The following is a 15652-nucleotide window of genomic DNA, read 5'->3' on the forward strand; positions in this document are numbered from 1 at the left end:
TCTAATCTTGGGTTATGGAGTAGCAAGCTACTCGTAGCAAAGCGGTTCAACGCCTCATCAATAGTAGTAAGCGCCAGGGCTTTAAGTGGGATGAAAAAACAAGGGGGTCTTTCAAATGGGCATGGTGATGTAATTTAAGGCGTGGCTTAAAAACACATGAACTAAAAATCTGTGCTTAGCATAGTGTGCTGCCCCACTGGTATTTTTCTGAATCTTTCATTGCATCCAGATTTATAATTCAACGAGTAACATTACACCTACAAGCCAGGGCTATTGGCTTTGTCAATAGTTGTTAGTTGCTTATAATAAATAAGCAACGACTATGGCGTTGTTGTATATAATATTAAAAATGCTTCAGTTCTGAAATAATGAGACTGTGAAAGAACTTAAGAGTCTCTTTGAAGTTACATCAAAGTTTATGAGGAGTGGTACTGCTGCAGCGGGAAGATTTTATGTTCCGACCTGAGGGTGAGGGCTTAAATGGAAAACCCGATAGGGACCCGTCTTGGCACCTGCAAGACCCAGCCCATTTAAAGCCCTCGTAAGCGCTATATAAGTACCATCTACAATTACAAGCGTGACATTGCAGAAGCACTCTGCTCTAAATGACCTTGAACAGGGATGTACACTAAAAGTATCATTGATTAAATACTTGGCCCTTATTTATCTCAGGCACGCTATATAAAATGGCCAAAAAGACGGCGCTAAATTACATTGATTTCAGAGTCACAATCAAATAGATAAATATGTATTTTCAGTTGCCATTCTGAGTGTTAGCCAGATAAAATCAAACCGTTTTTTTTTTTTTTTTGCATGCACGGGTCATCCGCTCCTGGAGATGGTGCTGTGGGTGATGAGCAGGGCTAGCCCCTGGTGTTTTTTTCTTGTTTCCTGGTTCGCGTGTCCTCTTTCCTTCCCTGCTATTACATGTGTTTGTTTTCTCACTGAATTATACTTGGACAGCCGGTTCCTCGAGAAGCAGAGTCACGGATCCCACTCAGGGAGAAGAAAGCACAGCCCCCCCGAAGAACAAGGACGCAGAAACACTTTCCCCTTTCAGGATTTGAACTTCTTCGTCCTGCTGCAGGTATTTACTTGTATTTGAAACGCTTGATTTCAATGAAATGTTCGTCGCCCGTTTCGCTAGTATAGAGAGGCAAGGTTCACAAGAAAGCTCTATTTTAATTTATTGAACGATCATACCAATCTACTTCGGTAAATGGGATATGATAAATATAAGTTAAAGCGAGCTCCGTGTTGCTTGTTAATGTTTAAAAATATATATATATTTTTTTTTCTCGAAATACACGTATTATTTGACTTCTGTGTCAAAGTTCACATTTAACTTGATGCCTTTCGTGTGGGGTGGTATGTTTGATGAGGGGGAGCAGACAAGTGAAACTCTGAAGAAATCGAAATTTGAGATCTCCCCCCGCCCCCCCTCCTTTTTATTTTTAACTTTGTTTTTTGTTTTGGCCGATCCTTAAAGAAGCGGTGTACGCATAAAAGTGCTATTTTGGGTAACATTAATGTTCGAGGTGAAAGGGTTGTGATAAACGTAGAAGAGAGGCGTCCACGTGGTTTTCTTGGGACACAGAGATCCCATTGTTTGAAAAATGCTATTTTGTAGAAAGGATGAGGAGGAGTGCCAGGAAAAGAGGGGAAATGGAGTCCGACTCAGAAGGAGGGGGATTAAAGGCGAGGGAACAAAGAAACGACCCAAGGTCCTACCTATGTTTTCCTTTTACGTGTGGATTATTATTCAAAGTATATAAATGTATGTATTAACAGACGACTAGCTCTTCGGGGAACAGTTTTAGTTTTAAAATCTTAAAAGTCAAGCAACACAAAAGTAACTTCTAACTTAGTTTACAGACATACATCACAACTTGTTCCCGAATATACTCACTTTTGTGTAGTAGAATGAATGAACTAAAACGTTTGAAAGTGTGGTGTAGTAGGTTTAATGGCACTTGGCCACTTTTATGCTCCTTTTTAAAGAGGATGATATTTCAAAACGTATTACGGCGCGGGGGCAATTGCATTTTGAACCTCAGAACAAACGCTGAACCTCTCAAAAAGCACATGGCGGGGGGTGTGTGTATTTGCCCATTTGTCGTATGATTTTTTTTATTTCTATTTATCGTACGGTGGATTGTAAATTGTGTTGCGTGCGTGCCTGTAATCCAGTTTTCCTCTTCGGCAGAAACCATGCCGAGGAAGGCAGGCGTGGGGAACGGCGGTGCCAAGACCGGAGGCCGCAAGAGAGCAGGGGCCTCGGGTCGGAAGCGAGCCCGGGATACTGGCAGCAGCGACGAAGACGATCTCGACGGGAGCATGGGGATGGACGGCGGCTTCTCGGCCTATACCGGAAAGAAGGGGCCGGGCAAGTCCCAGGCTTCAGTCATCGTCACCGAGCCCGAGCACAGCAAGGAGAAGATAGTAAGGAAGGACGGGGTGGGGAGGAGGGAAGGGGCGACTGGGGTTCCCGCCTTGAAACCCGGAGCTTGCACCCCTCGGAGCTCGCTGGCCGGGTGCCACTGACAGCGACACGTGACAGAAATACGGAACATCCCTCCTGTCAGAGTAGTGCAGACCTCACGCTGCCTGTTTTAAAAACTGGTTTAAATTCCTGCTTAGCAAAAATGATGGCTTCAAAACGGAAAATGCTGCTTTGCTCTTCCTCAGCAACTTGCTCATTTTAAAAGTAATTGCTATTTCATAACCCGTGCAGTATCGATATCTGCTGTTATTGATGTGCTTGCTATTTGGGAGTGAGGGGTGGAGCCGATATACTAACCACTTACTTTGTGTGAAAAAGGCTGCTTTATTGAAACGAGTCCACATCATAACAATATCCTGCCAACTACCTTACAAAACTAAAACCTCGCTAATACAGCGATTAAACTTACCATTTTGTCCCCACGTCACAAATTGACAAATTACAATGTATAGCATTTCCACATTACCAACTTTCTATTAAGGAAACATCCTATGACTGCATGTATGAAACTGTAAATTACCAAATATCGTAAACTGAACCATGCCTACCCTTTCCTTTCACTAACTGTCCACTCCAACCAAAGTTCTGCGAACTCCTGGCAAACTTTGCATACCCCCACTAAGCACTTAACTCCCGTGTACCTCTCTCAACCAAATGCCCCATGAGTAGTAACCCCTACAAAAAAAAAATATTTCCCCCAAAAATGTAAATAAATGGATGAGAGGGGGGGCCAACAAAATTACTACCCTCTCCAAAAGCAGCTTAATAGATGGTCTTTAAGCTGTGTTTGGGCTGCAAAGATGAAGCCCAATTATAACTTCTAAAATGGCATCCCCCCTGGACTGCACCACCCTCCCAATCTGCGGGGGCATTCCTCCCTGTAGTCAGCTGACCACCAAGCCCCTTTTGTGATTGAGGGGTGCAGCCAATATACTGACTACTTACTTTGTGCGGAAAAGGTTGTTTTATTGAAACTGGTGCACATCACAACAAAATATCCTGGCACCTGCCGTACAAAACTAAAACCTTGTTATACATCGCTTAAACTTACCATTCTGTCCCCACATCACAAATGAACACATTACAATGTATAGCATTTCGACATTACCAATTTTCTTTGAACCCTACATCCTATGACGGCATGTATGAAACTGTAAATAACCAAACGTCCTAAACTGAACCTTGAACTACCTGCCTACCCTTTTCTTGCACATGGTTCACTAACTGTTCACGGCAACCAACTTCTGGCAAACTTTGGATGCACCCGCCACCCAGAAAGAGGAGGGGTGGCAACACCGCTTTTTTCTGCGCCCGCTAATCTGTTTCGTGTTCAACCTCAAACCTACTGCCGTACATTTAATATCCATGCCAAGGTTTCTCTAATATCCAACAAATAGAGATCCATACTAAGTGGACCCCCCCTAAGAAAAATGTAAACCGCATCAAACTATATCTGAATGGCAAATTCTGCCAAAACCAAGCCCCCTGCAAAAACGAACATCTCTGTTCACTTTCCTCTGAGTTCTCTTGTAGCCACAAGCTACAACAACCCTCTCCAAACCCTCCTAGGTGTAAACCCTGTCCAGAGGACAAAACAACCTGCCCACTTCTCCTTTGAGCGCAAGGTCCTGCTGCATACTGCTCATCAAAACCACTCCTTTTTCTTTAACTTGGGCGGTCACTGAACCCGAAAGAAACAAACGCGCAGTACATTTTTACATATTAACCTCCACCGTGCGCATGTCATCAGCCAAGTACCGCACATGGCGCCTGTAACATTGCAAGGACCAACGGCCTAACTGCATAATTTCTTCTTGAGCCCAGCCCCTACTCCTTGCTTCCGCTGCTGCCCTAATTCAAAATGAGTGTGTACCGTAATCGGCTGCTAACACCTCCCAAGCACCTTTAAAACCTTCCCACAAGAGCGCTAACAGCTGGTAAGCTGTAGCCCGCTCACCTGATCTGTGCCAAAAAACCACTCCAACTCCTGACATGCAGCAGCGCAGACACGGGAATGCCCACCAAATCGGGCAGGGACCTGGCCCCTATACCGCATGCAATATGACCTGTATGCCCTGACCTTGCTGATCGGTTTTTGATCTGCTAAGCTGTATCTCTAGCCTCCCCTTCCTTCTGACCACATCCTGCCAGTGTCCCCCACATTCCCAGCAACTCTTGACACCCGAAAAGCCCCCCCAAAAATCCACAACATCAATGTGGAAAAAAGGCAAGATTCCCAGTAGTCCCTACACACTTCTGGCAAACTTGCTATGACCTTACACAATGGTGGCTTCCATGCCTGCCCTGACAGGCCCTATTCCTGTGCCCAACCTTCCAAAATTCTACACCCAAGTTCACCCACTGATGGAGCATATCCCCAGAATAATTTACTCGTGAAGGCAATCTCCTCCATTTTCCCAGCAATGGTTCAACCTCGAAAAACCTCTCTAAATCACATCTAGAATATACTGAATGATGTCCTCTGCTCGCATTTCTTCCCGACGCTGAGCCCCGGATTGTAGGAACTCTTTCCGTGCAAGAATATACGTAATCTTCGTAGATTCTGCGAATGACCCTACCACCAATTCTAGCATCAGCGGTGCCTAAGTACTGAGGCATGGGCGTCTGGGTCCTGTTGGCGTCCTTCAGCAACCAACGGAATCTCCCACACTGTGAACGAGACACAGCATCTGTAATGACACTGTCCACGCCCGGCACATGCAACACTCTGAAAGAAATGTAATATCGTAAGCATCCCTGCACAAAAACTCTAATCAACTTGAAGACCTGCACATCCCTGGTCGACTGGCGCTTTTACCATCTCCACCACAGACATATTGTCGACCCGCACAAGCACTCTCTTATGTGGCAACTCCTTCTCCCATAGCTCCACCATCACCACCAGGGCAAATAGTTACAAGAATGCGACCTTCCAGCTTTTTTTTTTGCCATTGATCTGCACATCATCTCCCTTGCCAACAGTTGAAACCCAAAATTCCTGCCATATTAGAGAACATTTGACATCCCACTCCAAGTTACCTTGTCGCGCCAGGGGGATACCATTGAAGGACTGTAAGAATACGCCCCACATCCGCAAGTCTTCCTTGACCCCGGCTGATAGCCGCACGTGATGATGAGTTAAATGTTTTCCCGCCAGCCACAACGCAATTTCATGCAGAAAGTCCTTCCTTCTCTGACTACCCTACAGGCAAAGTTGATGTGCCACAACAGGACCTGCATCTCCTTGACAGTCACCTTCTGTCTGGGAGCATGTTACCCAACAGTGCCAATATCTTGTCTTTCTTGTCCTGTGGTAGATGCGCCTCTATTCTCAGTGCATCAATCTCAATACCCAGAAATTACAAATTCATGCTAAGGGCCACAGTTTTTTTTTGTTCGCCAATGGCACCATCCTGTTCCCCTTAAGAAGTCTTCTTGGTAGTGGGTAACCAACCGATGCCCTGTACACGAAGTATATAGCCACTGCAAAAAGGAGCTGAAGCATTCAAACTACGCACAGGATATTGAGCATCCCACTGGCAGGGCCATGTTCACACACCACTTACATTCAAAGTGGATTCCCAAGAGTTTAACATCATCTGGGTGGAGTGGAGTCTGCTTGAAAACTGACTTCACATCACACTTTGCCATGAATGCACCTTGGCCTGCTGCCAAGACCAGTGACCTGGCCACATCAACTGAGAAGTATGATACCGCAGCTACTTCCTCTGCAATAAAGTTGTCACAGACCTTCTACCGGGCCAGGACAAAGTGAACCTTTGGCCGCTTGGCCAGTTCATATTCTTCTTTCAAGCTCTTTGACCTCCCCTCCATGAGTAACAGCTTGAGCATCTTCATGTACTCCCCTTTTTAGATGGGCTCCTTCATGGACAGCATAAGGTGCGCTTCCAAAGGCTTAGTCACCCCCATGTAAGGCAACCTCTTAATCTTTAGCTCTTTGCTCTCTGGGCCTTCTCTCCTATCCCTCCTCCTTTTTCTCCTTGTCCGTGGCGGTGCCACTTTCTACTTTACTTACCCAGCACCATCCAACTCATTAGTGCTGGCGCCCGTATCGGTCGCATAGTTACCTTTCAGCAAACACTCCTCCACCCCTTACAATTCCATCACATCCACACCAATGGTCTCCATAGCAGGACTCCCTGATGTGGTGTTAGCATTACCTGACTCCAAGGTCGGGGCACGTATAGCTGCAGTCTACCTCACCAGTGGCCTTGCTTCCTCTGGCATTCTCACTGCTCAAACCTCCCGCCAAACTGCACCTAGTGGCTAAAGCTGCCTTGCCCCAGCGCGCAACAGCACAACCACGCCCCCCCTCCCTCCCCCAAGCGCAACCGCTACAGGCGATCCGGCTCCCGCTTGCTGCACATTCCGTGGTGCTGCTCTTTGACATCGATTGGCCCCTCACACTTACCCCAACATTCTTCTCTCCAGCTGCAGCCCTCCATTTTAAACCGAGGAGCATGCCGACACAGGTGTGGCCACTCGTGTTAATGCCTGTCTCACCAAGAGGGCTGCCCAGGCGGCCTCTGCCCCCACCCGAGTTCCATGCAGCTGGCCTTCCTCTGGAGACTCAATATCTCGATGACTGTATTCCAGCCCACTTACTGTACACACGCTAAAACAATACTAAACTGCCCTAAACAGCCAAAACTACGCTAACAACAAATTCCAACATCCAACAAAATGACTACCCTCTCTCTGCCACCAGGTCACCAAACCTAGAATGGTGGCTGGGAGCCCAAAAGCGGCCTACAAAATAGCTTTTGGGCTATATTGGGCTGCATAGATGCAGCCAAACTATGTCTTCTAAAATGGCAGTCCCCTTGACTGCACCACCCTCCTAATCTGCCCGAGGGGAAGACTTCCCTGCGGTCGGCTGACACCCCCCCCCCCCCCCCCCCCCACACACACACACACCCTTTCGCCAACGAACATTTAGTCCAGCAGCAACAATTTTTCCTGTTTTATACATCTATTTTTTTTTCCTTAGGCTGCAGTCCAAATTACACTACAAAACACTGTTCTGAGACCTGGCACTCCTCTGACTGTAACTTGTATCGGACACCTGTTGCTCCTAATATTGGCATTTGCGTTTTAGAACCTAGCAGAAACACACCTGATTGAACCTTAATAATTGTGTCGTAATGTAACGTTCATGTGGGTGTTACAGATGCGTTTCAAATCGGGACCTATCCCCTACTAGACTATCCATGATAAATGTTGATATTGGTGATCCCTGCCAAAACAAATGTGCAGTAGCTAGTGGTCCTGTACTTAGAATAGGGAATACGTAAACATCCAATTTCAGGTTGATCTTAAAATTCCCAAGAATGTATTTTACCCTAAAAACCTTTGTTTCGGTGAGCTATGGTAAAGCTACAAGACCCAGCTACAAATTATTGCAGCATTCTCCAATCAGAGCTATGATAATGGCATATCTGATTATGCCAAGACTCATATTATATCATCGTTTGGATTGTAGTAATGGCCTGATTTTTTCCACCTTTCTGCAATTCTACATGCTGGTGCTAGAAGTAATGGTAGTTTTAGGGTTTGAATGTCCATTGAGTCTATACACACCTACAAACTTGCATGTTAATGCTTTTCACCAACTCTTCTCAAATGTATTTCCACACTGGGCACACTGGGAAAGGTTGGAAACTTACCCCCTACAAAGGCAGAAGTAAAATCTTTTCTAGGGGAGTGAAAAAGTGAATTTGCAAACGTTCAGCAGATTTTTTTCTCAAGCCAATATACGCCTGCATCGTAGGCCATGTGCAAATGCAATTCTTGCATTTTTTTCTAGGTTGTACGGTTATCATGCCTAATTCTGCTAATGGATCTATAGCGGGGGCAACACTTTTGTGACTTTTATTTATTTTATTTTATAGGTTTTATATAGCGCTCGTTGGACACAAGGGTATCAGAGCGCTTTACATGGGTTTAATGAGTAGAACCAAAAAATAGAATGAGGTAGCATTCACAGCAAGTCAAAAGAAGAAAGGTTGTCGTGGAGAAGGGTGGGCTAGAGAAGAAGGGGGCATGATTTAAGAATGGTGAGAGGCTGTGATTGGGGAGGGGGGGTAAGGACATACCAAGTATATCAGGCAGGGCCTATGAAAGGGATTAGTGAGAAAGAGGGAGAAGAAAAGTAAGAAGTGACAAGAGGGTGGAGAAAGGGTGCCGGGAGATCCGAAGGGGGGGATCCTAAAGAGTAGGAAACCGGGCTGGGATATGAGCCCAGAGAAGGGCTTAAGGACCCCAGAATTTGCAGAGAAGGTGTAGTTTGAGGTCTTTTTTTGAAGCTGAAGTAGGAGGGGTCTTTAAGAATTGGGCCTCTAATTTGGTCTGGTGTTGAACACACATTCTATATTTGCTTTGCTGCTTTTTTTTTTTTATTTTTTATTTTTTTACTTTTTTCCTCCCTCTCTCTCCATGCCACAAACGTTATGGCCATCCTGTCCAGAGCTCATAACCGTGGATTCAGGTGAAGAAGTAAAATCTGAAAAAGATGCAGTAACCATGGGAGTATCATCATTTTGTATAAAACGAAACGTCCCATAACATTTAGGGGGAGCAGTTGACAGCTCAGAAGAACTGCACACGCTGAGACGATGCTGCTCCACAAATTTAACTGAATCGCTTTGCAACGGACATCAGTGCACGCTGGCCTAAAAATTAAAAATGTGCCAGCAAACAGCGATAACACGCAGAGGAATATACCAATGTCCTCCAATAGAACCGATCCCTGGCCACAAAATAAAGTGAAAACAGTACCTTTTCGAAGACGTTGCTGAAATCGAATCCTGAAGATCAAGTGTCCCCACCCCCTTCCCCCCCCAAACTTTTTTACCAGTAAAATCCTTACCTTTCCAGATTTATGAAAAGATGAGGTCCAGCCCGTGATATTACTTCCAAGTATATACTGTAGAAAACGCAGATAGCGTGCAGTAGATCTGAAGGGCACAGGAGATCAGCACCAACTGACTCCACGGTTCTATCCCTCTACATCAGTGATACTCAAAAGTGCGGCCCTCCTGACCTTAACATGCGGCCCCCTGAGCGGCAGCACCATCACTTGGCTGCTGTTTACTCAACTCGGCACTAACATTAAATAAAAAGTTAAATATACAGCGAGCATTTATTTAAAGGTTAATTGCAGTTAAACAAAAGGGAGTAACTAAGCCCTTAACTTTAGAAACCCCTTCATTTTTAAAGAGCGCAAAGTTGTATCAAAAAAAAAAAGAAAATGGTCTTCAAAATTCAAAGTGTCTTCTATTTACTTGTAGTACCATTTTCACCTTAGTCAATCAAATTATAGCAGTGCAATCAGAAGTATTTGTTTTCAAAGACAAATTTAGAAACTTTCATGCTTCTCCCTCACACCCTCCCCCCCCCCCCCATTCCCCTCCCACGCTCCATCCTGAGACAACTGCCATTCGTGATTACATCCAAGCACAGGAGGTGGTTCTATACAGCACGGTTCCTGAAGTCATGTATTTCAGGCTCCTCCTAAATGTGACAATGAAAAAAAAGGAGGGGAATGAATATAAAACAATTGCCCAGGGTCACACAGTTTGGTCAAGTGGAGAAGCTGGAATTGATCCCAGTTTTTCTAGTTTCACATTGCGCAATTGAGTTCAGCCAGCAGATATACATGCTTCGCCCCCCCCCCCTGGCATCAGCACACCATGGGAAAATGTTTTTGAGTACCCATGCTCTACATCACATTCTACAGTGTACATTCTATGACCCTTCTTAAAAACTCAGCAGAAAATTAAACACCACGTGCACTTGTCATGGATCTGACACCAACATACGTTTAGCAATTGGCTGCATTGTATTTTATCTCCTTTATTCAGCCAGTTCATTCACCATTTGTTATACTAGAAGATTGCATTATTCCAGAATTAAAGTTTAACTCTGTGTGAATACTCACTAATGAAGGACCTCCTAACTATCTTTATCATATTATGTGTGAAAATAGCTTTTCAAAATGTGAAGGGTTGTGAACCAAATAAAGTTGGATTACAAACCACAAAGTGGTTCATAAACCAGCCTCTGAAACTTGCATTTTAATTTACTACCAATTTTTCGGGTGTAAAGGATATTTTGTGATGACCTTTTTAATTTTTCCCCGTGCCTACTCGTCCAGTGCATGTGGAGTTTTCTACACTTATCCCCACATCTTTACATTTTTAGATTTTGATTCATAGACGGGAATTTGAACCAGGTATTTGGTTTGCAGACTTCATAATGGTTTCTTGGGCAAAATAGTAAGCCTTATCATCCAGTTTGGTTTGCATTCAAAGAACCATGACCTGCATTCCAGGAGAAAAGGCATCTGAGCCAGTTGGACTTATTCAACCTCCAACATGAATTTCATTTCGCGAAGTAGTTCACTAGCCAAGCTTAAAACCTTGATAAATTATTTGATGAACATTTGACCGACCACTTAAAAGATACAAAATTAAAAAAAAGAGTGCACTGTCCTCTGTCTGGGTGACACATTTGAAACAGGCTTGTACACCTAATTGTTTTCGGTCAGCAAGTGTTTTAGTATGGGATTTATTTATACAGAGTTTTATATAGCGCGAACTTGACCCGAATCGGGTATCGGAGCGCTTTACAGAGCAACAGTTGCATTACTTGAGGACACAATCATTTTTAGGTCTCGCCTAGGGAGACAACTTATGTCGCCACTTTCTGGGGAATGTAGGGGAATGTGGACAGCAGACTGTTACGAATTTCTTCTGCTGTGTTACGAGCTTCTCCTGCTGGAGATTTGACCTCGTGAGCGCGCCTTGACTGCATCTAATGTGTGTGGCTTTTTTTTTAACGTGGGCCGGGCGCTTGCTTTAGTCAGTTTCACTTTGAAAGTGCAGGCGTCAATGGGTCTGGTAGTTGTTCATGTGGAGTGCCTTTTGACCTCGTGAGCGCGCTTTGCCTGCATCTAATGTGCACACGCACGCACACATACAGAGACATTCCCCCCGCCCTGCCGCATACACAGAAGCGCCCCCGGCCGCCGCATACATACAGAGACATCTCCCCCGCCGCAGCTCTCCCCCCCACCTGACAACACTCACCGGCACCGGGCTCTGCTGGCGGGGGCTACACGAGAGCTCCCGCTCCTCGGGGCTCTTTCCGCAGCACTTCTCTTTGCTCCCGGTGTGACTCCTCGGCTCTGCAGCTCTTCTCCGGGGCCGCGGGACAAAAGCTAGAACACTACTCTGCGCAGGCGGCTCCGGGGCTCTCCGAAGCTCACGGGAGCCCCGGGCCGCGGGAAGACTTTTCCTCTCCTTTCTCGGGTGCTCGAGGAGGCGGGACTTCCGGCCGGGCCGCGATGCAATTGGCTGGCCGGCCGGGCGGCTGGGCATTGTAGGCGGGGGTTGAACTCACCGCCAGTCCGACTCCAGCAGCTGCAAGTATTGCGCTGTATGTGGCACAGTTCTGATTTTCCTGATGCGTGTTCCTTTTGTTGAAAAAATTGCAGAATCCATCCCATCCACCATTCTTCTCCAGGCATTCGCGCTTCTCCTGCTCCAGGTAGTGGTTTTCCCCGGCTTTCTTTCTCTTCCGCTGCTCTTGGTTTCTTTTTCTCTCCACCCTCTCCTTCCACCCTGTTCTCTCTCTCTGGTTGCCTCCTTCCCACAGAAATCCGATGACAGGCAAACCCACAACTGCAAGCATCAGTCTACCTTCGTGACCTAAAGAGCCACGAAGCATGGGTTCTAGCAGGCTCTCTTGGCCCCCCCAAAAAAACGCAATAGGCTCAGTAGATATGTACAGTCACACCGAAGGCTGAACTAAGACAGCCACCCTTCTGAAAATTTGAGGTTCAGCAATTTAAGCCATGCCTCCCTCGCGCCCTGCGGTGAATAATTCAGTTGGCTTTCTCCCACACACCCCTGACCCAGTTACGTACAATGTGAGCTAGGGAAAATAACGTAAAGGGTTAAGCAATGTGAATAGAGTGCTACTCAATCGCGCTTTTCAGTTTATCACAATAAAAACATGTTATTTAAAACATCCCAAGCGTGGTAAATGTTTAAGTTGACATTGGAAGGGGACATTTTGTAATATAAGAAGAAAAAAAAGTTGTAAATCATATTCCATGCTGATTCGTGCGCCAAAAAGCTGAGCTTCACTTTTAAGTTTCTCTCATTACATACACTAAAATGTTCCGTTTTAGCTTTTAAAACACTTTTGACATGTAAATTGGCAACATTTCCTTCCTTTTCAGAGATACTTCTGATGGGCACTGAGAGTTTCAATCCTTCTTGCCCCTAAACACAACTTCAAGTCCCTCAAAGAATAGTAATGTAGCTATAGCATTGTAATGTATTTATTGTATTGTGAAATTGTACAATGCTTACTGCTCGGAAGAGGTGTTGAAGCGCTTGGCAGACTGGTAGCACGCTACTCGATGCAGCCCCGAACTCGTTTTTCATGCTATTAGTAAGTATTTCAGTTTGCCCTACATTAAGTCACACTATTCGAGAATGCCTGACTAATTATTGAATGGTGTTTATTGTCTAAAGGAAGTTAGTTGTTATCGTTATTTTACGCCGATGTTTTAGTTATTGAAATGTTATATTCTAGTTATCTTTTTAATTTGGGGATAAAAGGGGAGTAAGCAGTCAAGTGTGTGTGCCCTTCCATACATAATTAGTTGCCTAGAGCTATCGAAAGGGCACTATGTTAGCTTTGTAGTATATATGTAGTGATTTAGCACATGCTTATTCATGCTGGGTCATTTAAACTAGAGCGAGGATTCAAAGGGGTTTAGCAAGGAAAGTTGACAAATATGGACAGATGAGTTATGGACACAGATTCAGGTTAAAAGGTCTAGGAATAGGTCTTTTCTAATACATCTGGATTTGGCAGTAGTTCCTTTGTGAATTCATGCCGCCAGCACAAGTACTACAGGAATTAGCAGAACGAGGAGAAATGGACAAACTCGAGGTCAGTTTGGTATTTATTTTTAATTTTTAGAGATGTATTCATTTACTAAGCATTCTTGGGGGTTTACATGGTACTGTACTTGGTTTCTCTATCTTTTTTATTTTTATGGAAATATTCAGCACTTCCCGGCTCTGAGAGCTGTCCCCGACTTTACACAGGGCTGCCATATATTACTAGCACAAGAACCCTTGGCAAAGAAAATTGTTGTGAATTCAATTTGCCGACTCATATAAACATAGTCATTCTAAAAAGCTTTTGACGTGCTGCTTGCACAAATGCTATTTGTCACATTAAAGTCTGCCCCATAAGATTAGCCGGTGATGAGAAAAAGTAGAAAACAAGCATTTGCAATGCAATAGGTCTCACCTTTGCGAAAGTTTGAGCTATTGGCATTGTATGCCTTTTATTTATTTTTTGGAAACCTGCAAGCGGTGCGTAAACACGCACTTTGTACTTAAAGTCGTTGCTTACAAGAAGCAAGGCTGGCAGTAACTGCGAATCTTTTACTGCCAGCCTTGCTTCTCGTACGCAAAGACTATAAGTGCAAAGTGTGTTTACGCACCGCTTACAGGTTTCCAAAACACATAAATGAAAGGCACTGTCATTTCCAATGCCAATAGCTCAAACTCTCACAAAGGGGAGACCTATTGCATTGCAAATGCTTGTTTTGTTAGGCACGATTTACCTCCTCGTGTTGAGCCGAAATGTGCTCAGCTATTTGTTTGTTATTGGCTACTTCTTCAGTCCGATGTCTCCTCCCTCAAGAAACCGTTTTATATCCGACTATACAGATTCTCATTTTCTTGAGCCTCTGGGAATGCTAGAGCATTGGACAACGTTTTTTAGGCCCCAGGGTTCGGCTCCTGCGCCAGATGGTACATCCAGGCCACTTCATTGCAGAATCTCTCTTACAACCTGCAACCTTCAGAAAAGGATGCATTCTTTCTTCAAGTGGAGAATGGTACCATAGCCCTTGCTGCCACCTACCACTAACTTGATCAGGATTTTTCTCCCTCCTGCTTACCTATGACTGTTGTATTGGGCAGCAGGGAAGTGCTGTCGCTATCATATTGGTGCGACTTCTGCTTCTCTACAGTTAATGATACGGCCTCCACATCTATGCTTTGAGCCCGTGATTCAGATTTGTTCACCGTTCTTTCTTTCATGATTGAGCAGGATGTTGTAGTCAGAGGGGCCATCGAGGTGGCAATTACGCGGCTTGACTGACTTTGTAGAATGGTGTCTTTGACCTGTATACCTTCCTTGCTCTTTTGTAATCTTTGCCGTTTGTATGTCTGGACATGATCAATATTACCTCTGATTTATTAACCCAGATTACATCTTCCCATCGGCCTTTCACAGCCAGTTGCAAGGAGTAAGGGACCTGCTTCATTTTTTTTTTTTCCATTATTAAAAATTGTTAGTTAAATTGGGCTTCTCAATCTATCCTAGGAAGCATTGCTAACTCTTACGCTGGGAATGCACGTTTAGGAAAGCTAAAATTGATTGATTGAATTATTGAGACCCAATCAGTTGTAACTTGCAGAATAATTGGCAATATAGGAGAAGCGTGGCTCAGTGGTTAGAGGCGGCAGACCTGGAAGCTGAGATTGACCGTGGACCAGGGTTCGATTCCACGCCTCGGCGGGTCTCGGGCTCAAACATTCCACAGACTCGACAATTCTCGCTCTGGTGCCTACTCAACTCACGGGGTCACACTCTGCAACTCTGGGCAATAGCTTGCTTAATCTCCACTACGGCCCCTCGCGGCGGGATGCCTGGCTTTCACCTTGTGGACACCCTGCCGGGGTTTCTCACAGGGGAATACCAGGACGGGTTCCCTAAGCAAGCGCCGGGACGCTTACGGGCAGCTGTGCGCTTTACAAGTCCAGCACATTTACATTTACACAATATAATTGATGGGGTCTAGACTGTCTGTGTTGAATCCTTGAAACCAGGGATAGGTTTTTGAACCCCAATAGAAGAATATGCACCATACCTAGCTTGAGACCACAGCTAATAAATCAATTGGTGAGTATGATACATAATATATATGTTTTGGCGAATATGAGGGACTCGTTTAGGACTCTGCGCCAGGCTGGTTATAGTTAGGGGCACTGTTAGTGTGGAGGGCAGCTAGTGTGGTCTTTTCATTCTGGT

General features: G+C 45.0%; 1 protein-coding gene across 1 annotated transcript in view; it reads left to right on the top strand.

The window, feature by feature from the left end:
* The first annotated feature begins 860 nt into the window (after nt 1-860).
* Nucleotides 861-15652, top strand: part of RCC2 (regulator of chromosome condensation 2) — a 143931-nt gene continuing 129139 nt past the window's right edge. Inside the window, exons 1-2 of the mRNA XM_078642806.1 lie at nt 861-1087; nt 2207-2442. Coding sequence (XP_078498932.1) covers nt 2212-2442 — 231 coding nt within the window. The 5' untranslated portion in view covers nt 861-1087; nt 2207-2211. The remainder of the gene's footprint in view (nt 1088-2206; nt 2443-15652) is intronic.

Source organism: Lissotriton helveticus, chromosome 5_1, assembly GCF_964261635.1.
Source record: "Lissotriton helveticus chromosome 5_1, aLisHel1.1, whole genome shotgun sequence".
Taxonomy (NCBI): Eukaryota; Metazoa; Chordata; class Amphibia; order Caudata; family Salamandridae; genus Lissotriton; species Lissotriton helveticus.